Source organism: Perognathus longimembris, chromosome 11 (assembly GCF_023159225.1).
Source record: "Perognathus longimembris pacificus isolate PPM17 chromosome 11, ASM2315922v1, whole genome shotgun sequence".
Classification (NCBI taxonomy): Eukaryota; Metazoa; Chordata; class Mammalia; order Rodentia; family Heteromyidae; genus Perognathus; species Perognathus longimembris.
The window spans coordinates 30,951,806-30,973,795 of NC_063171.1; the positions used below are offsets into that span (position 1 = coordinate 30,951,806).

The 21,990-nt window shown below is 41.0% G+C and overlaps 2 protein-coding genes and 1 long non-coding RNA gene across 11 annotated transcripts in view; 1 reads left to right on the top strand and 2 right to left on the bottom strand.

The window, feature by feature from the left end:
* Positions 1-3,695, bottom strand: part of Dcaf6 (DDB1 and CUL4 associated factor 6) — a 109,354-nt gene extending 105,659 nt beyond the window's left edge. For 7 of the 9 annotated variants that reach the window (XM_048357946.1, XM_048357944.1, XM_048357951.1 and 4 more), the window contains exon 1: positions 3,364-3,695. In XM_048357946.1, the coding sequence (XP_048213903.1) occupies positions 3,364-3,460 (97 nt within the window). In that variant the 5' untranslated portion in view covers positions 3,461-3,695. The remainder of the gene's footprint in view (positions 1-3,363) is intronic. The other 2 variants (XM_048357947.1, XM_048357945.1) reach the window with 1 other exon arrangement.
* A 673-nt stretch (positions 3,696-4,368) lies between these two features.
* Positions 4,369-19,766, top strand: Mpc2 (mitochondrial pyruvate carrier 2). Its single transcript, XM_048356970.1, has 5 exons — positions 4,369-4,656; positions 13,603-13,643; positions 17,389-17,473; positions 18,229-18,340; positions 19,446-19,766. Exons 1-5 carry the CDS (start codon positions 4,548-4,550, stop codon positions 19,480-19,482), a joined length of 384 nt encoding a protein of 127 aa, XP_048212927.1. The 5' UTR covers positions 4,369-4,547; the 3' UTR covers positions 19,483-19,766.
* LOC125359305 lies at positions 10,542-20,603 on the bottom strand. Its single transcript, XR_007212528.1, has 3 exons — positions 20,437-20,603; positions 19,384-19,387; positions 10,542-10,552 (listed from the first exon to the last, which is right to left on the bottom strand). It is a non-coding gene; the product is annotated as an uncharacterized LOC125359305 (long non-coding RNA).
* Positions 20,604-21,990: the final 1,387 nt, after the last annotated feature.

A 21,990-nucleotide genomic window follows, 5' to 3' on the forward strand; every position in this document is an offset into this window, starting at 1 on the left:
AAGAAGCAGCTTTGTAAACAATAATTTTTCTGGACTGGGAATATGGCTTGCATGCATGAAGCCCTGGGTTTGATTCCTCAGCACCACATAAACAGAAAAAGCCAGAAGTGGCGCTGTGGCTCTAGTGGTAGTGCTAGCTTTGAGCAAAAAGGAAGCCAGGGCCATGGCTCAGGCCCTGAGTCCAAGCCCAACAACTGGCAAAAAAATAAAAATAAAGTAAAACAATAATTTTCCTTTGGGGAGTGAGTGCTTGCTTAATATGTGCAAGATAGATAAAGACAGATAGATATGGATAAACAAATGGATTTTTTCCATAACTTTCTTTTATGAGAAGAGATAGTCAATTTATGTATACTGTTATGATACTTGAATACTATTGTTAGATGCATCCTATGGTAAAATAATTTAAAATGTACATGTCGCAATATTGTTCAGTAGCTCTATTTCAATTTTACTGTTATTGAGTCCTAATTCATTATTAAACATTTAAACAGAAATATATCAGAAAATATTTATCCTCCAATATTGTATATAAATAGTAGAGGTCTTAAAAATTTTAATTTCTAAAGCCTACAACTTAGAATTTTTTTTTTTTTAGGGGCTGGGAATATGGCCTAGTGGTAGTGTTGGCCTCATATACATGAAGCCCTGGGTTCAATTCCTCAACACTACATATACAGAGAAAGCCAGAAGTGGTGCTGTGGCTTAAGTGGTAGAGTGCTAGCCTTGGGCAACAAGAAGCCAGGGACAGTGCTCAGGTCCTGAGCCTAAGCCCCATGATGGGCAAAAAAGAAAAGAAAAGAATTTATTTCTTTTAAAAGGCTCTCTTTGTTTTTTGTTCATTTTGTTCTGGTACTGGCACTTGAACACAGGACCTTGAGCCCTTGCTTGGCTTTTTCTGCTCAAGGCTGGTGTTCTACTACTTGAGCCACATCTCCACTTTTATAGAGAACTTTTTAAGGCAATTTTAGCACCATACATACACATACAGAAAAAAAAGAAATCATGTGGTGAGATGGCATATTAATTAGCTTGGTTGTAGTGTTTATTTCTCAGTCTGTGTGTACATAAACTCATCAAGTTGTATACCTTCTATCTTTATATATATGTGTATATATATATAATTTTGTCAATTACACTTCAATCAAGTTGGAAAAAGTCACTGGGAATCAGAGAGTGTATGTTTTGTCCTATTTTAATTAACTATAACACAGATACAGGTGAACTACTTGAACCAGAAGCATCAACACACAAGCAACCTACATAGGTACTTAAATAGTCCAACTAATTGAAACTAGAGGCTAAATTATAAATTTTCCATGCTAAAGTGCTGTTTGCTTTATTAAGCTAAAATAAAGATCTTTTCAGCAAATAAATTTTAAAACAAATATGTACACCCTTTTAGGTTAGTAATTTTTAAAAGTAGTCTCTACAAATGTTTTTAAAAATATCACTGTAGGTATTTACTCCAATTGCTCAAGGGCCTATGTAAGAATGGCTCAGGTACTTCTGTTACAAAGAGTACAAGTCCATTTAAAGAAAAAGGACCCTGGAGCTGGTGGCTCACACCTTTAATCCCAGCTACCCAGGAGGATGAGACCTAAGGACTGTGGTTAGAAGCCAGCCCTGGAAGGAAAATCCTGGGTCTCAGGGCTTAACTGCCAAAAATCCCAAGTGCAGCTGTGGCTGAAGGCTAGAACTAGCCTTGAGCAAAATAGCTTAGGGACAGTGTCCAAGTCCTGAGTTCAAACCCCAGGATCAGCATAGAAAAGAAAAGGAAAGAAAAGAGGGAAGGAAGGGAGGGAGGGGGGAGGGAAGGGAGAGAAAAGGAATTGATATGGTGGGGCAGACTGATAACCCCAGCACTCAGGAGGGCTGAGTGAAAAGGATTGAGAAGTCCAAGACTAGCCTGATCTATATAGTAAGACCCTGTTTCACCTCCCCGGCAACACAAACACAGAAACGTTAACTCCAATAACTGTTTTGTACTGCGATTATTGTATTATAATTGGAAAGACACCATATAGCTACCTTTATAGACATGGTAAGATCTCAAAGATGTAGTACAGAAAAAGCAGGTTGCAAAACAACGTTTACACCACCACATATTCAGCGCTCTCTCTCTCTCTCTCTCACACACACACACACACACACACCCTATTTCTGTATGTATATACGTGCTGACGAAAATGCAAAGAGCAAAGGTCTAAATTATGTTCAGGAACAGAAAATATGACTAGCTCTAAGGATGAGTGTGAAACTGGAATGGGAGTGATCACAGAAACAGCTTCATTTCTGAGTTTTTGCAAAGAATGTGTTCACGTTGTTTGAGACACGAAAGAGAATTTCAAGTTTGACGGCTGTAATCCGGGTTTCATTCGCTTCTGCTGCCTGTTCGGTTGAAGTCGAAGAATGACAGCGTCAAATCCTTTCACCAGGCGAAGTGACAGACTAGAAAGGTTGGGGGAGGCAGGGAAGTGGGGGAGGCAGGTCCTGATGGACGGAGTACGTCCACGCGGAACGCAAACTGACTTTTCGGTGATCTCGACGTGACTCAGAAAATCACGTTCAACACACCACTCGGAAAGAAAGGGTGGAATGCTGCGCCCCGACAGTGAAGGCTGTTTTTAGAAAGCTGAACTAAGAAACAGAAAATGCCAAGTGTGTTTTGCAGCGGTGGGAAGAGGGACGTGAAACCCTACACCGCCTCCCCCCCCCCGCCCCCTCTTAAAGCGGTCGAAAGGAACTGAGCGAGTGGACGAGACCCGGGAAGGCGCGGGGGGTGGGGAGAGCTCGGCTAGCACTCCTAGGTTTCTGGATCGGCGCCCCAACATAGTTTACGCGGAGTGTGATTGCAGCGAGAACTCCCCGGGGGGTGGGGACGCGTCGTGGAGACACTGAACCCTCCTTTAGACCCAAAGGGGGGGGCGGGCGAGAGGCGATAACAAACAACTCGGGGCGCTTCGGCTGAGCGGGGACTCCGGCTCCGGAGAAGAGAGAGCAAAGGCACCAACTTTTTGCTCTAAAAGCCGCAGCTCCGATCAGGTTCGGCAAGTCTCTGCCCGAGACCCGTTCCTCCCCCGCCCCCCCTCTAAACCGACCTCGACCCCTTTCCGAAGCCACGACTGCCGGCCGGTCCACGGCCCAACTCTCCGAGGGAAAAGCCAGCCAGGGCGGCGGCCGGCAGCTTGCATCCGAGGGAGGTGTGAGTGCGAGGTCCGGTGACCTCGGTCCCACGGAACACCCCAGGCTCCAGGGTACTCCTGCCGAGTCCCGGTGCCACCACCAACAGTCCCGGCGGCGCCCCCTCCCCCACCCCAGGGCGGCGACCTCGGCGTCCCCGCCCCGGGGGCCCCCGCTCACCCAGGTAGCGGCTCCGGAGCCGGGACGGGTCTTCCAGACCGAGAGACCTTTTCCTCACGTCCCACAACAGGTGTGGGCAGGAGCCGCCCCGAGACATGGCTCTGGCCGGGGGCCGGGGTGGAAGGGGAGACCACCGCGGGGGAGGAGGGGAGAGGGGGAGGGGACACGCGGATCAACACCCGAGCGGCACCCGCACCATCCGCGCGCTGGGCCTCGCGGCCGCCGCGCCTCAAATGGTGGCGGCGGCGGCGGCGGCGCCTTCTCCCCGGGAGGCGAGCGGCACCCGCGCCGCCGGAGCTCGCCTCATACTCTCCGCTTCTGACTAGATCAGCAACAGTCCCCTCCCTCGGCCCCGCTCCCACGGAGGCGGAGGAGGAGGAGGAGCGGAGGCGGCCGTAACTCCTCCCACTCCTCGTTCTGAACCCCGCCCCTTCCATCCATTTCTCGCGAGATCACGGCCACCACCTCCCCCTCCCCCAGCCAGACGGGATCTGGGTGGTGTGCGTCACAGCTGCCTTAACCTAGAAGGGTATACATGCAGGCCACTCTAGCCAAGTCCTTAATTCTCTATGGCAACCAAGGAGTAGAGAGAGGCAGCGGCAGCCTGCGGTGTCTCTAGTATAACTCGCTCTCGCGTCTCCGCCCAGAAGGAAGCAAGAGAGCGGGCCTGGAAGGTGGAAAATTCATTTTAGCTATGGGCCTCCTAAGTCAAGGTGAAGGGGTATGTCAGGCGCGGCTTCACTTTCCCTTCTCCAACATGGCCTCGGGAGCAGGAAGAAGTCGGACGCTCCCGCCGCGCTCCGCCTGCGTCGTGGCTTGCGCCAATTCTGGCGGGCGACCCCTCCTGCGCAAGCGCAGTGCCAACAGCGCTCTTGGGCGGAGTGGGCGCGGCCGACTCTTGAACACCTGTTGCCTTGGCTCCTCCCCCCCGTCTGCCCCGCCCGCGGGCTGGAGGTGGGTCGGGGCGGGTTTTCACCGAGCCTCCGCCCCCTCAGCCTTCTCCCGGCGCTGGCAGCTGGGTGGCTCGCCTAGACTCGGCTGAGCGGAGTGAAGGGCGCACTAGGGCAGAGGCGGGCTCGTGGCGCTGTGGCAAGGGAAAGTGACGAGCTGCCTTTCGTTGCCAGCCGGGGACGAGGACACGGCGCCGCTCCCACCCAGCCGCCCACGATCGCTAGGCGGCCAAGATGTCAGCCGCCGGCGCCCGAGGCCTGCGGGCCACCTACCACCGGGTCCTCGATAAAGTGGAGCTGATGCTGCCAGAGAAACTGAGGCCTTTGTACAACCACCCGGCAGGTAATTAACTCGATGGCCCCACACCGAGATCTTCCCTCCCTCTGCTGTGGGCCTTTTAGCGGCCAACTGACAGTTGCGCTGTCTGACGCATCCCAGAGCTGGGATCCCCTTTTCCCCCTCAACTCGCCTGACCTCTCTGCATTTCATCTTTTCATCCTGCATCCCTTCCCAAAACTGCACGTTTCAGATCAGCTCCCGTCCTGACCTCTGTGTTGCATTTGCTTCTTAAGCACTCAAACTCCTGGACATGGCCTTCAGATTTGATCCTTCTCAACTTTTTTTCTGATACGAAGGGGTCTACGGGCCACCATAAACCTTTATCCCCCCCTCATTTTTTTTCTCCACGAATTACAACCCACGCAGGAAGGGACTGGGTTGGTAGCTTGTCACCCCGGAGGGTTTGGAGTAAAGGTCATACCTTTTCCAGTTCCTGCCAGCCGAGGCCTGCAGAGAACCCTCCCCAAAACTGGGTTTCAAAGTCATGGTCATTCCCCCATCCCATTCGTCCTGTTTGCTTCTCTGAAGTCTGTATGCTATTACAGAACAAGGTCTAGCAGGACCTTTCTGTCGGGGAGGGGGCACAAATATGAATATAGTTTCTGCTCTACCACTTACCATAGGTGTGACCTTGGGCAGAATATTAGATCTCTTGTTTAATGTGAGGAATGTGAAAATAATAGATAGCACCTATGCTTGATTCTTTAGAAGTGCACAATGTTAGCTCTCTATTCTACTGGAAAACAGTATTCCTGTGGCTGGAAAAGGAAATGATTTGTAAGAAACTGGAAGATTCCAATCTCTCCAATTATTATAGCATAGTTCTATAATTCTATAAAGTGGGTGGTATAAAAAATACAATATATTCTAAGGTGTCTTTTCAAGCATAAAATTTATCAAATAGGAATTTTTATTGTAGAGTGAAAGACTGAAATGCTACTGAAGAAAGTGGATTTTTTTTCTCCCTTCATACTTAAATCTATATTCTGCAGTTGATGGCTTTAGGCAGGTTGTTTAGTCCCACCCATATCTAATTAGGAAGCAGCTCTCTGAAGACTTAACTGTTAGCTAAATCTTGATTTCCAGTTTGACAAGGAAATTAAATGTACTTCTCAATATTAATCCTTAATATTATTTCCTGCAATATTAAACCCATTATAAAAGGGATCTTTAAGAAGTTGTTGTTGAAGCTTAGTTACTTCTTAGTTGTTCATACACCCAGTATTTTAGATTGTGCTGTGGGTTGTTTAAAAATAAAATTGAACTTTAATTTTGATTGTGCTGTGTTTTATGGCAAAGATTTTCAGGAGAGATGATTGGAGAATGCTCTGTAAATGACCAGAATGTTCAAAACCAACTGAATCAACTCGCACCGTCTTGAGCTTTGTGTTTGGGTGGTGGGAAAAGGTCTGGATAGAGGAGGAACAACTTCAAACTATTTCGAATAGTACAGAATTGAAAGGTAGTCTATTTTGATCTTTTCCAAGGCCTTGACTTTTAGCCATCTGTACTTATGGTTTATAATACTTAGCTTTCAGGACAAAGAGTACATTATGCATTTTACATCTATGTTCAGTTTTTTTCTTTTTGTATAATATTTTAAAATGTTAATTGTACAAGACAATTTTTGTTTTGACATGTCCATGTAGATATACAGTATACTTTGATGAGACTCACCTCCTCTGTCATTCTCCCTTACCTCCCCTTCTTACTAGCTTAGTTCTTTCTTTATTTTCTTTATTTATTTTGCCAGTCCTGGGGCTTGGACTCAGGGCCTGAGCACTTTCCCTGGCTTCTTTTTGCTCAAGGCTAGCATTCTGCTACTTGAACCACAGCGCCACTTCTGGCTGTTTTCTATATATGTGATGCTGAGGAATCGAACCTAGGGCTTCATGTATACGAGGCAAGTACTGTTGCCACTGGGCCATATTCCCAGCTCTTTTTTATTATTTTAAAGTATGTTTATTTTTATGATATATTTTATATCAAGCACTTGAATCAAAATTCAATCCCTGGATCAAATCCCTGGATTAAATCCCTGGCCTTAATATATATCCTTTATAATTACATCTAATCATTATCTGAAAAGACACACTGAACCAAGTCAGCTAATGAATAAGATAAGTAAAATGACTGTAAACCTCCGGGGCGGGATCATGAATGATCAGTTAAACCACTTGCCACTATGTTTTAATCTTGATTCACATTAGTTTTCATCACATAGGCATCCATTTCTAGAGCTGGCTTAGAGAGCAGAGGCTAACAACATAAAGCTATGTTGCCCTAAAGGAAATTTAGTTTAATACAAAGAAATGCAAGAAGAAAAATCAGGACCTTTGATCAGAAGCATTCCATGCTTCTGTTACTGTGGTACAGCAAAGGTTCAGGGAAGGCTTAGGAGGGATTGTTTCCTTTGCCCACTGAAGACATGATCAATAAAGACATTGCCAGTAAAGGACTTTTTATGTTAGCTCCTAATTACCAGGACAACGTCTTAACCAGTATTACAAAAAAAAAAATAATTAAGAGTAATATCTCCCCAGGAAATGAAACAGGACTGGTTTCTTTGTTTAAAAAAAAAAAAAGTAATATCTAGGGGCTGGGGATATGGCCTAGTGGCAAGAGTGCCTGCCTCATATACGTGAGGCCCTGGGTTTGATTCCCCAGCACCACATATACAGAAAATGGCCAGAAGTGGCGCTGTGGCTCAAGTGGCAGAATGCTAGCCTTGAGCAAAAAGAAGCCAGGGACAGTGCTCAGGCCCTGAGTCCAAGCCCCAGGACTGGCAAAAAAAAAAAAAAAAAAAAAGTAATATCTATAAATACAAACATGGTTGTGTTTTTCCTTTTATAATGTTTGAAATGCTAAAAGGGTGCCAGCTGAAGTTTTTGTGGTGTTTTTTTTTTGTTATGTCAGTCTCTTTTCAATGTAGAAGGAACTCAGACAGACTTGGAAGCCTGACCTGAGTCTTGGCTGTGTGACCTTGACCCTAAATTCCCCTCTTTCCTTTGCTTTCCAATTTGTAAAATGGGGGAATAATTATCACTAAAGATTGTTGTGAGCTAGGAGCTGGTGGCTCATACCTGTAATTCTAGCTACTCAGGAGGCTGAGATCTGAGATCAAAGAAGCCAGCCCAGGCAGAAAAGCCCAATTAACCACCAGAAAACCAGAAGTGACAGTGTGGCTCAAAGTGGTAGAGTACTATCCTTGAGTAAAAGAACTCAGGGACAGTGCCCAGACCCCAAGTTCAAGCTCCATGATGGACAAAAAAAAAAGGCAATAAACAAGAAAGATTGTTGTGAAAAATAAATGAAATGAGGGACAGGGTAACAGAGTTTAAAAAGAAATGTATTCATTACCTTACTTATGTAACTATAACCCCCCTGTACATCACCTATATAATACTTTTTAAAGAACTAATTAAAAATAAATAAATAGGGCTGGGAATATGGCCTAGCGGCAAGAGTGCTTGCCTCCTACACATGAAGCTACGGGTTTGATTCCCCAGCACCACATGTATGGAAAACGGCCAGAAGGGGCTCTGTGGCTCAGGTGGCAGAGTGCCACCTTGAGCGGGAAGAAGCCAGGGACAGTGCTCAGCCCTGAGTCCAAGGCCCAGGACTGGCCAAAAAAAAACAAAAACAAATAAATAAATAAATTATACAATATCTATAAAACATGTAGCATGATTCCCAACAAGTATAGTTCTCTCCCATTTAAGCTTTTGAATAATGTACAGAGTAAAGATGTATATTGTTGGAAACTTATGATTGGGAACTTGTAGGCACATCAAAAAGTAGAAATGGGAAGCATGGAAAATAAGACTGCAGATTCATTAGTGTTAAATAAAAGGAAACACTGATTATTGTTAGAGTTATCCAGAGTGAATATAACCTTTACATGCTATTTTTCATAACAGTATTTGTTATTGAATCATCCTGTGAAAATTAGACTAACTTCACATACAAGGTTTTTTTAATAGTATTATTATTTTTAATAGTATTTTAATAGAATATTAACATTTGGATATTATATATTTCTAATCCTAAACTTTGAAATTTATTTTTATCACTGACAAGTATTACTCAATGGCAGTAGGAGTATTTTTATATATATCATAGCGGGAATATTATGTGACCTAGAATTTTGAGGCTTGATCATCCATTTCCCTTTATGTTGTTCCTAACATATCATGATCTACCTCTGTGAAAGAAAGGAAGGAAAGAAGGAAGGAAGGGAGGGAGGGAGGGAGGGAGGAAGGGAGGAAGGGAGGGAGGGAGGAAGGAAGGAAAAAGAAATAATAGTTTTAACTAAATGTGTGTCCAAGTCAGGTTCCTCAGCTGACATTAGGGATGCCCCTCACCCACCATCACCACCTAACTGTGTACATAACCATGGCTCCCAGTGAACACTTGCATAGCCATACTCTTAAATACTTGTCAGAGAAATAACCTTGAAGCCATGTTGCTCAATGTTTATTTAACAGCTTAGTGCTGAGGTTTGAATATGGTTTGAGTGTCCCTCAACATTTTATATGTAAAAGCTTAATCCTTTTTTCAAAGCATTTAGAAAATGGACACAGGTATTTAGAGATAGGGCCCTTAGGATGTGATTGAAATTAGGTAAAGCTTTTAAGTTGAAATCTCCCTGATTAAATCCTAGTGACTTTATAAGAGAGAGAGAGACCATATATGCATATATACACATACATATGCACTCTTTCTGTTGCATGCCATGTGATGCTCGGTACTTCCTTGGGACTCTTGACCACAAGAGGGCCATGACTCAGTGTCACTCCTAGATCAGATAACCTCCATGAACCATGAACCTAAATAACCCCTTTATGAAGTAGTCTGCCTCAGGTATTTCATTTTACTAAGGAACATGAACTGATAAAATAGGGAGGAAGTATTCTTTTTCAGCTTTTGTTTTGTTTGTTTGTGCATGCCTCTGTGTATGTGTGTATTGCTCCTGGGGCTGAATTCAGGGCCTGGGTGCTTTCGCTGAGTGTTTTTACTCAAGGCTAGCACTTTACACATGAGCCATGACTCCACTTCTAGCTTTTTAGTGGCTAGTTGGAGATAAGAATCCCATGGACTTTTCTGCTCAGGCTGGCTTTGAACCTCAGTCCTCAGATCTCAATCTCCTGAGTAGCTAGGATTACAGGTATGAACTACTAGTGCCCAGCAAGGGAATATTCTTTTTAAAAAGAAAAAAACTACTATTTGCATTTATAAACATCCACATCAGATTATTTGGTACATGCCTCATCCTCTGGTATCTCAGAAAATTAGCAGATTAGAATGTCTTGCATATTTGTTACTGCTTTTGTTAAAAAATATTCACTAATTAAAATACTTCTTTTGATCCAACTTTTGATCCAAAGTTCAAGCAACTTTAATTTTTTGTTTGAAAAATGTTGTTTCTCCTCATTTGTGTCTATTAGGGCTTTTTCAGCAGTTAATTTTTTTTTTTTTTTTTTTTTGGCCAGTCCTGGGCCTTGGACTCAGGGCCTAAGCACTGTCCCTGGCTCCTTCCCGCTCAAGGCTAGCACTCTGCCACATGAGCCACAGCGCCGCTTCTGGCCGTTTTCTGTATATGTGGTGCTGGGGAATCGAACCTAGGGCCTCGGGTATACCGAGGCAGGCACTCTTGCCACTAGGCTATATCCCCAGCCCCGAGCAGTTAATATTTTTAAATTATCACCTTGCTTAGAAAAGTCGAGTAAATCAGTTGCCTACTAAAAAGCTGTTGTACTGTTCATTAGCCTCAAAGGGTCAACCGTTTTAAGCTTCTAAAGAAACCAGAATCTGCATGTTTATAATCCCATCACTAAGAGAGTAGAAGCATGAAAATTGTAAGTTTGAGACTGGTCTATACAGCATGTTCCAGACTGGCCTAAGCTACTTAGGCAAAATACAGGAGGACAAGGGAAAACAAATGGGAAGGAGAATGGAAATGAGGGAAGGAGGAGAGGAGATAGGAGAAGGAAAATACCAGAATCTGGGACTTTACAGTGAAAATGACTTTGGAGTGGCTGAACCAAACATCAGTTTTGAAACAAGAAGACAAGTCTCCAGAAGAGCTCATGGTATCCATTTGATGATTTTATAGAAATACCTAAGCAACATCAATTGCTTTTGTTTTCATTTTTTTATTTTTCTGATTAATGTTAAAATTAATCAACTAAGAACTTGGGGGTTTGTCTTCCTTTTTCTTCTGAGACTGTGTCACTCTGTAGCCCAAAATGACCTCTTAATTTTTCATCCTCCTTCCTCGACACACACTAATTACGTCTGGCTCTTAACCAACTACTTTTCACAGTAATATCAACACAAGATTATCATCACTGGATTCATTTCCATTTGGAGTGCTGGTATTACCAAAGGAAGTAACAAGTTTTGGTGAAACTACTTTAGACTAAAGTTTCCCTAAATGGCTGTTACATAGCTTCCAGAAATGATTTCACTTATGTAGCCTTCCTGTTGTTCTTAGGTCATTAAAAGTCTCCATGCAGATTCTGGTTTCTGGCCGGGTGCTGTTGGCTTACACCTGTAATCCTAGCTACTCAGGAGGCTGAGATCTAAGGAATGAGGTTTGAAACCAGCTGGGCCAGAAAAATCCCTGTGATACTCGTTCCTCCAGTTATCCACTCAAAAACTGTAAGTGGCACTGTGGCTTAAAGTGGTAGAACACCAGCTTTGAGCAAAGGAGCTCAGGAACAGTGCCCAGGACCTGAGTTCAAGCCCCACAACTGAAAAAAATAAATGAATAAATAAATAAATACCATCACTAATGTATCCCTAGTACCTAGAACCATTACTAATGTATCCCTAGTACCTAGAACACTGTAAGTTGTGTGGTAATTTTTATGGTTGCATTCCCCCATGTATGATAATCTTTTTTTTTTTTTTGGCCAGTCCTGAGCTTGGACTCAGGGCCTGAGCACTGTCCCTGACTTCTTTTTGCTCAAGGCTAGCACTCTGCCACTTGAGCCACAGAGCCGCTTCTGGCCATTTTCTGTATATGTGGTGCTGGGGAATCGAACCCAGGGCCTCATGTATCCGATGCAGGCACTCTTACCACTAGGCCATATCCCCAGCCCCTGTATGATAATCTTGTCTGCAACAAAGTAGACCCAGAACTATAGTTGGTCCTTAACCGAGCTCAGTGCTCTTCTTCAACATTTCAATTTCTAAATGATAAATATAACTTAGTTTTGTCTTTCAAATGTGTATTGTATTAATGAGAATTAGTTCTGTTTAGGGAAAAGGGGATAAGTGCATCTTTACCTGCTAGTGCTATTGAGAAATATTAATTGGGAACAGATGAAGAGATGTAAAATGTTTTCTACTTGAGTGGTGACACCTAATTTTAGACACAGTGTGTGTATATGTGTGTGTACATGATGTAATCCGTAAAGACAAATAAATTATTCTTGCAGAGTAGAATGTTACAGGCAGTAATAGTCATGAGTGTGATAGCATTTTAACTTTGAATTTGCATAACCACTAATTTAAGAGTTACTTTAGGGTTGGGGATATGGCCTAGTGGCAAGAGAGCTTGCCTTGTATACATGAGGCCCTGGGTTCGATTCCCCAGCACCACATATACAGAAAACGGCCAGAAGTGGCGCTGTGGCTCAAGTGGCAGATTGCTAACCTTGAGCAAAAGGAGGCCAGGGACAGTGCTCAGGCCCTGAGTCCAAGGCCCAGGACTGGCAAAAAAATAAATAAATAAAAATTAAAAAAAGAAAATAGTTTAATCCAATAAACGGAAAAAAGAGGTTTTTTTTCTTTGTTGCTGTTTCCCTCATCTTTTCTTTTTCTCTTGTTTGTTTATTTGTCTTTGAGAGGGTAAGAGAGGCACAGAAATGGAGGAACAAAGGGTAAACAAATGCAGCAGTGGTACTATTAACTATACAGCCTGAGTGTGGGAATGGGAAGGAAAAAAACAGGAGACTACAAGGGAAAGGGTAACATTGTCTAAAAGAAGTGTACTCTTTACCTAATTTGTTTTTTTGTGTTTTTTTGGCCAGTCTTGGGCCTTGGACTCAGGGCCTGAGCACTGTCCCTGGCTTCTTCCCGCTCAAGGCTAGCACTCTGCCACCTGAACCACAGTGCCCCTTCTGGCTGTTTTCCATATATGTGGTGCTGGGGAATCGAACCGGGAGCTTCATGTATAGGAGGCAAGCACTCTTGCCGCGAGGCCATATTCCCAGCCCCTCTTTACCTAATTTATGTAACTATAAACCCTCTATACATCACCTTTATAATACCAATAAAAACATTTTTTAAAGAAAAGTTTTTTCAAGTGACAACATTGGTTTTATGTCAGACATGCAAAAAAATATTAACACAGCCTCATGCTGATGGCTCATGCTACTCACCCTGCTGAGATCTGAGGATCGAAGTTCAAAGCCAGCCTGGGCAGGAAAGTCTCCAGACTCCTATCTCCAGTTAACCACCTGAAAACTAGAAGTAGAACTGTGACTCAAAATGGTAGAGTGATAGCATTGAGCAATAAAGGCCCTGAATTCAAACTCTACAAAGAACAACAACAACAATGAAATTTAACAAAATCTGCATACTAGCCTCAGGAGGCTGAGGTCTGAGGATTGTGGTTCAAAGTCAACCCAGGCTGGAAAACCCATGAGATTCTTATCTCCAATTAATCACCCAAACCAGTATGGCAGTGCTCATCTGTAATTTCAATTATATGGAAGGCATAAGAGGAAGATTACAGTCCAAGGCCAGCCCCTGCAAAAAGCACCAGCTTCTACCTGAAAAATAACTAAAACAGATAAGGGCTTGGGGTATTGTAAGGTAGAACACCTGCCTAGCGGGCATGAGGGCTCTGTATCCAAATGCCAATGCCACCACTAGCCACTACCCAAAAGAAAGCATGTCCGTAAAATATTTGGCTTATTTCTGTGAATTTTTTTTCAGGTCCCCGGACAGTTTTTTTCTGGGCTCCAATTATGAAATGGGTAAGTAATGACTTTTAGCAGAAGCTATTGAAAACCTTTTTTTTTACATTTTTAATGGCATGTACTGGTTGTAAAAGGGGATTTTATTGTGATATTTCTATATATACAAAGAATGTACCTGGCTCAAATTCATTCCCTCTATCTCTCTACTTTATTCTCTCTCTCACACTTGTTAAAACAATTTCAACGTTCTATGATTATTCCTTTCTGTAAAGTACTTCAATAATATTCACCTTTACCTTCTTCCTTGGCCCTCCCCATCCCATATCTGTTTTATGTCACTGTTACTAACTTGATAAAATAATTAATAATAGAAACTTCTTATATAGAGCTGGATTTTATTAAGAATATACTTTAAAATATTATTGGAAATAATTTTGTGGCATACATTCTCATGTATTTTATATTTATCCATGCAGATTTTTAATGCCTATTTGTTTTTCCAGCTGGAACTAATTATATAGTTTAATTCAATTGAAGTTCCTAAGGATTTTGCTATAAGTGTCATATGACATGTTTTCTGGGGGTTATTTTTTGAAGGAGGCTGTAATTGAGACAGGATATTTGTGTGTAGCCCAGGCCTCAGACTCATTAATGAGATGTAGATTAGCCTCAAACTTGATTTCCTTCTTCCTTTATCTGCTGGAATTACAAGAATGTGCCATCCAATGACAGGTTCTATACCACTTCCACCATCCCTCTAGCCCTTTTTTTTTTTTTTTTTTTTTTTGCCAGTCCTGGGCCTTGGACTCAGGGCCTGAGCACCGTCCCTGGCTTCTTCTCGCTCAAGGCTAGCATTCTGCCGCTTGAGCCACAGCACCGCTTCTGGCGGTTTTCTGTATATGTGTTGCTGGGGAATCGAACCTAGGGCCTCGTGTATCCGAGGCAGGCACTCTTGCCACTAGGCCATATCCCCAGCCCCCTCTAGCCCTTTTTACTCCAGTTATTTTTTGGATAGGGCCTTAATTTTTGCCAGTGCCAACCTAGATCTCAATCCTCCTATTTGTACTTCTCACCATAGCTGGAATTACAGGCATGAATTGTCCTGCTCAGCTTTTTCTATCAAGAAGGGTGGGGTCTTGTGACCTTTTTTTGCCCGTGTTTTTCCTTGATTTACAATCCTCCTGATTTCAGACTTCTGAGTAACTAGGCATGAACATTATAAGCATGAGTCACTGGTACCTGCCTTAATAAATAGAAGAATCATGAGAGAAAGAGGAAAGGAAGAAAAATGAAAATTCAGAGAGCTTGAGGAAGGAAAGTTGGGGGGGGGGGGAGCATCACATGAGTCTCAGACATTTGAAAAACACCTTTTAATTGATGGGAGCTATGGGAACTAGCTGGATCTTCCTGATGCCAAATTGTATCAGGTTGTTTAATACATGTCTTATTTAATCTCCATCCAAAAAATAACTTGAGAAATAAATATTATTGCTGTTTTCCAGGTATGGGTAACGGGTTCAGAAGACTAGATGACTAAGCATATTCTATTTTTAGTACATTACAAAGTCAGAAGTTGAACCTACCAGTTTACTCGACTTCAAATCCTTAGCTATTAAACACTCATTTATCACATTTCAAAGAATCACTATGGGTCTAGTACTTTCTTAGTATGTTAGGGAATATCTTGTATTATACTTGAAGCACTTCCCAGATCTATAGTGTCATTTATTTGAGTGATGCTCAGAATAACATTGAAGAGGAACTTGACTTGCTCCTCAGCTGGAGGCTGAAAATGTAGGATAGCTACAGAGATGAGTATTTATCTGTGCTGCTCTAAATATATTTTGTTTTGTCTTTTGTTTTGTTTTGTTGGGGTTTAGTTTCAGTTCTAGGGATTGAGCCTACAGCCTCATGGTGCTGTACCATTTGAACTGTGCTGCCCCTAACCTTTGCTAACTTTTTTCCAAACTGGCCTCAAATTCATAACTTCCTGTCTCACTGTAGCTTGGCATAGTGGCTCCAGCTACTTGGAAAGCCTTGAGCCCAGAGTTCAAGGCCAGCTTGGGCAAAATAGCACAAGAGATTTTATACACACACACACACACACACACACACACACACACACACACACACACATACATAATCATTAAGAAATCAAATGTGCCCCTCAGTAGACGAATGGATCAGGAAAATGTGGTACATACACACAATGGAATTTTATGCCTCTATCAGAAAGAATGACATTGCCCCATTTGTAAGGAAATGGAAGGACTTGGAAAAAATTATACTAAGTGAAGTGAGCCAGACCCAAAGAAACATGGACTCTATGGTCTCCCTTATTGGGAATAATTAGTACAGGTTTAGGCAAGTCATAGCAGAGCATCACAAGAGCCCAATAGCTATACCCTTATGAACACATAAGATGATGCTAAGTGAAATGAACTCCATGTTATGGAAACGATTGTTATATCACAGTTGTAACTACTTTCAACGTCCCATGTGTATCTGTAGCTTCTATTATTGATGATGTTCTTATATCACCTTCCAGTGGTTATACCTACACTATCTCTGTAATCTTATCTGAGTATATTGGAAACCATGTATACTGGTATTAGTAGTAGGAAATTGAAAGGGAATACCAAAATTGAGAGACACAGGGTAAAGACAGACAAACAACTACAAAAGCAATACTTGCAAAACTGTTTGGTGAAAGTAAACTGAACACCTCAGGGGGGGAAAAGGAAAGGGGGAGGAGGGAGAGGGGTATGAGGGACAGGGTAACAAACAGTACAAGAAATGTATCCAATGCCTAACGTATGAAACTGTAACCTCTCTGTATATCAGTTTGATAATAAAAAATTGAAAAAAAAAGAAATCAAATGTGTATGTGTGCACATTATATACCTTTAAGAGAATCAAAGGTTTATGAAACTGGCCTTTTATAACCCAGACCCAAATCTTGCCATCACCTTAGGTCCAGGCACTTGCCCCTCATATGCCAAATAAAGAGATATGGTTAAGGGTAGAAAAAAGAAATTTATTACACTGCAGCATGGAAGATAGCACTTCAGTACATCTTCTGTAGTCTTGGGGAGTAGGGGTGCACAGATGTTGGCCTCGGGTTCACTAGGGAGAATTGAGGGATGTAGGTAAGAAACGTATGCATAAACAATCCCAAATCACAGGTGTGGCCTGGTTGGCCATTATCTGTCATTATCTCTGGGGGACCTGAAGATCTGTAGCTTTGGGCTGTTCTCCTTAAGTTGATTAGAAAATGTTCTGTCTTGGGGAGCTGTTTGCCCAGGCCCTGAGTTCAAGCCCCAGGACCAGCACCTAAAGAAAAGAGAAATTTAAGTACACATTCTAATCTCTAAAGTAAGATAACTAATATTACTGTAAAAACTCATTACCAAGCTTTCTGAATGATGCTGACAGTAAATAGGAAGAGGAAGATTTTGTAAAAGAAAATAATAAAATGCACCAGAGAAGAAATGATCATATATCAAGAAAAATTAACAACAACAACAATATATGTTCCACTTTTATCACTTCAGTAGTTTATTAGAGATAACAGTCTCATGGACTTTTCTGCCTGGTCTGGCTTCAAATCACAATTCTCAGATCTCAGTCTCCTGAGTAGCTAGGATTATAGGCATGAGCTACAAGCACCTGGCTTGGTTCTTCTGCTTTTAAAAAAGAATAATTTTTTTGGACATTATAATTGCAGCTACTGTCTCAGGAATATTTTGTGCTTAAAACAATCACCTTTCCTGATATCTTTTTTCTTTCTGTGTGTTGCTAGGGGTTGGTGTTGGCTGGATTGGCTGACATGGCTAGACCTGCAGATAAACTCAGCACAGCTCAGTCCAGTGTTTTGATGGCTACAGGTAAATTAAATTAATGCCTTCCATATTCCATTTAGAATATGTTATTTTTAAATTTGTTTCATATTTTATTTGATAATTCCATTTTTAATGCATGCATATGTCATTACACAAAAAGATAGTAAGTTGCCTGTCCCTAAGAAGTTATTGCATAATGAATGATAAGGTCAGAGAAGGTTGCTGGAAATAAGTATATGTATGCAGTGTGTGTGTGTGTGTGTGTGCGCGCGCACACATGCACCAGTATTAGGACTTTTGAACTAAGGTTCTGAGCACAATCCCTGAGCTGTTTCTCATGGCTAGCACTCTACCACTTGAATCACAGTGCCTTTCTGGCTTTTTGGTGGTTAGAGATGAGTCTCAACAGACTTCCTTGCCTATGCTGGCTTAGAACTATGGTACTCAGATCTCAGCTTCCTGAGTAGCTAGGATTACAAGATGTGATCCACCAGCACCCAGCTTCTATGTGGGGTTTTGTTTTCAGGTTTTTCCCCAAGAATTTTTTTTATAAGTGGAAAAAAGAGTTGCAGTTAATATTCACTTGGCTCTATAAATATTCCTCTTTGTAATATAAGGACTGATTTTTGTTAACACTGACTTAAAGACACTTGTTGAAGACTCAAGAGTTTAACATTTCTTTATCCTTCATTCTATATTATTATTGTCATAGAGTAAGATAGTTTTTGTAATTTTAGTCAGATAAGTTATTACATCAAAATCTTCACCTTTAAAAAGAAAAACCAACTTTGTCTCAACAGGATTTATTTGGTCAAGATATTCACTTGTAATTATACCTAAAAATTGGAGTCTGTTTGCCGTTAATTTCTTCGTGGGGACAGCAGGAGCCTCTCAGCTCTTTAGAATTTGGAGGTAAGTCTACCAAGATAGTCTTTTAAGCTACTTCTGAAGCTGACCCAGTGGATAGTATTGTCTTTAAATTTCATATTAATAATTAGACAGGAACGTGCCTCAAGCAAAAATTTACCACTCCTAGAAAAGCCAGAGGGTTGCAAATAAGTTAAAAGCAGTTAAGTGTTGCCTAGTTTTAGATCTCATAGTGCATTATCTAGATGGGCACTCCCTTTTATTAAGGCAACATATAAAAATTTGGATTTATTGTTTGCAGTAAGAGCCCTTTATTGTTCACCTTCAGTTAAATAATGAAGTAGGAAGTTCAGTGTATAATTATAGTATTGGAAAGGACATTACAATGAGTTCATTGGCTTCATTGGAAAATGGTCCATGCACATAATTTTTTTTAACTCACTACTCATTAGTAAATAATAATGGTAATATGATCAAATATGAAATTAGGATCTTTTGAGAAAGCTAAATTCTGACATGCTCCATTGAATAAGTTTATTCTTATTGTATAGTGTAAGCACTTAACTAGCTATATGTTTTCTACTTTACTGTCAACTGTGAAGAGTAGCAAATGAAGACCAGGATTATACAGGGGAAAGACTCTATGACTCTGTAGTTGATTCTTTCCTGGATTAGTGAGTATTGAGGAAACAGTCCTTAGCTACAATAAACTTCAGTGTTTTTAACCTGTTGAAAAAAAAGGTATATTTTACTTCTAATAATGATACAGAATTCCACTGCCAATTTTTTTAAGTCTTAGTTGCTTTGTGAGTATAATGTGGAAAATCCTAGTTGCTAAACTTTATGCATATGTTCAAGTTTGTCCTAAAAATAGAGCTGAGAATGTGACTCAGTAGAATAACTTTGCCTAGTATGTGTGAGTGCCTGGAATCAATCCACAGCACCATTTTTTTAAAATAAAATATTCATTAAAATAACAATTTTACACAGGAAACCATATGTTGAATAAGTTGTTGAGACCTAATGGCAGTTGGGATTTCATCGATAAAAACATGGGCCAATAAACCATTTGAACGAGCTTCTCACACTCTGCTTACCATATAATAATCTATTGCTATTTGTGATCACTTCTTTCTGTTTTTTTTTATAGATATAACCAAGAACTGAAATCCAAAGGAATCAATTAAAAGAGTTTCTGATCACCTACAACCTAGATATGGACATAACCACTGGGACCTAGCTTATTACTGATAAGGTGATATTAACTGTGCTAACATTTGGAAGGCACTAGAGAAAAAATAATTAACTGTAACTATAGACTAGTGCTTAATTCCACAGAAAAATAAAGCAAACATTTAATAACAGTCTCTCTTTACATATAACTTTAAAGGAACCTATCTGTGGATATCATGGTTATCAGTTAAAAAATTTTTCTACCATTTGTCCTTAATAAATCATACTTGATCATTCATACTGCCAGCCTCCTCCTGTTTTCAGCCAAACTGTTTAGACATAAAAGCAAACAAAAGATGAGTTTATTGGCACACACCTGTAATCCTGACACTTGGAAGACTGAGGCAGGAGGATTTTAAGTTTGAGGCCAGCCTGAGGTATATAGTGAGAGTCTGTTTTTGTAAAAACAAAAGCAAAAGAAAATAAAAGCAAGTTGAAAGACAGTTGAAAGGCTTAATAATCACTTATTTAGTGAATTATGGTCAAGTAGCTACAGGTGAAAGGAGAGCGGAAGGATAGTAGAATGACTAGTCAAGTGACCTCAGACTATTTTTAAACATTTTAACTTGATGTGAAGAATTATTTTGTTCCTTACACATTATGTAAAGTTCTTTTATAGCTACAATTTGATCTGGCACTACTAGGATTTGAACTCAGGGCCTTATGCTTGGTGGATAGGTGCTCCACCAGTTGAGCCACACTGCTAGCCCTACAGCTTCAGATTTGTAAGTAGGACCATTGTGAAGACTGAGATTTTGCCTTTTTTTTTTTTCCCCCCATTGTAGGGCTTAAACTTGGGGCCTGGGAGCTGCCTGTGAGCTCTTGTTGCTCAAGGCAAGCACTCTACCACTTTCAGCCACAGCACCACTTCTGCTTTTCTGGAGGTTAATTGGAAATAAGACTCTTACAGACTTTCCTGCCCAGGCTAGCTCTGAACTGTGATCCTCAAATCTCAGCCTCCTAATTACCTAGGATTACAGGCATGAACAACCAATGTCTGACTGTGGTGTTGCTTTTTAACATAGTGCCTGGTCTATAATGAGTGTTAAATTTTATCAATAATTAATAAAATATACACAAAAGATTCTAAAGTCAAACTGACTTGAATTTGAATTCCCACTTCATGATTTATAAGCTGGGCTTCAGGAGAGTTGAGTACCTAGCTGTGTATCTGGGATCTAGATAGGCTTTCTGTACCTTTGTAGCCTGCGTCTCCATTGTGAGAAGAGACTAGGTATAAATTGTTCTACACTAGGAATAATCAACAGTCTTACATTGGCCTTCAGTATGGCATACTGAGATTTTTTTTCTGAAAGTGCTAGTAAAACCAGTCTTCATTGGAATTATATAAATTCACAAAGCAAGTTATTTCAAAGTTTGAAGGAACGGGGGTCCGTTTTATTTCATTTTGGTAATTGAACCCAGGGCCTTGCCCCATCCTAAATGCACATACTTACCACTGAGCTATTTCCCAGGCAAAGGACTTTTTAATAATGCTATACACTGTAACTGGTAACAGTTTTGCAAGTAACAATTGAAGATCTGTGTTTTACCATTTGAATCTTCACCAGCTAAACTTTGAAGAGAAAATTTGAGAATTAGACATAAGACAAAAGTGAACAAGTTCTGAACAAATTATCATAGGTTTCTTTTCATGTTATGCTATTAAACTTATTTGGGCATGTATGTGCACATGTGTTTGCAAGTATAAACCTTTAAGAAAAACATGAAATATGCCACAGACACAAAAAAATTTATTAAAATGTGTGCAATAAGTTTGGTGTCTCACTTCTTTCTCTTGAAAACTTATTTTTTGTGTCTGCAGAGCCCTAAATTACCAATGAAACTATTTATAATATCTAGATGCATTCACTTGCTTCCCAAGGTTGGCTTTCATTTAAAAAATACTGAGTTCAAGGTACATTAGTACCACTGTCTCTCCATAGTAAACATTTTTTAAGTTAAAATAATAATGAAAGGTCAAATGTTAACAATGATTAACTTCAAAACACTAGTCTCTCCCTTAGAGCAAAAATCTACTAGAGACCTTTTATATAATGAAACAAATAGCAAACACCTGCATTTACTAGCTTGCTTCCTAAGGTATTTAATTAAATGTGCTATGTTTCTAGCACTAGTTTTCATAACTAACACCAGAAAATTCACTCAACAAACAATTAGCCTTTTCTTTTTTTGCCAGTCCTGGGCCTTTAACTCAGGGCCTGAGCACTGTCCCTGGCTTCTTTTTGCTCAAGGTAAGCACTCTGCCACTTGAGCCACAGTGCCACTTCTGGCCTTTTCTATATATGTGGTGCTGAGGAATCAAAACCCAGGGCTTCATGTATATGAGGCAAGCACTCTTGTCACTAGGCCATATTCCCAGCTGTAGTTAGCTTTTTCTTTTAATCCTTAAAACTGCTTTACAACATTTTCACAAAATAAATGTGATTAATAGGCTAGAT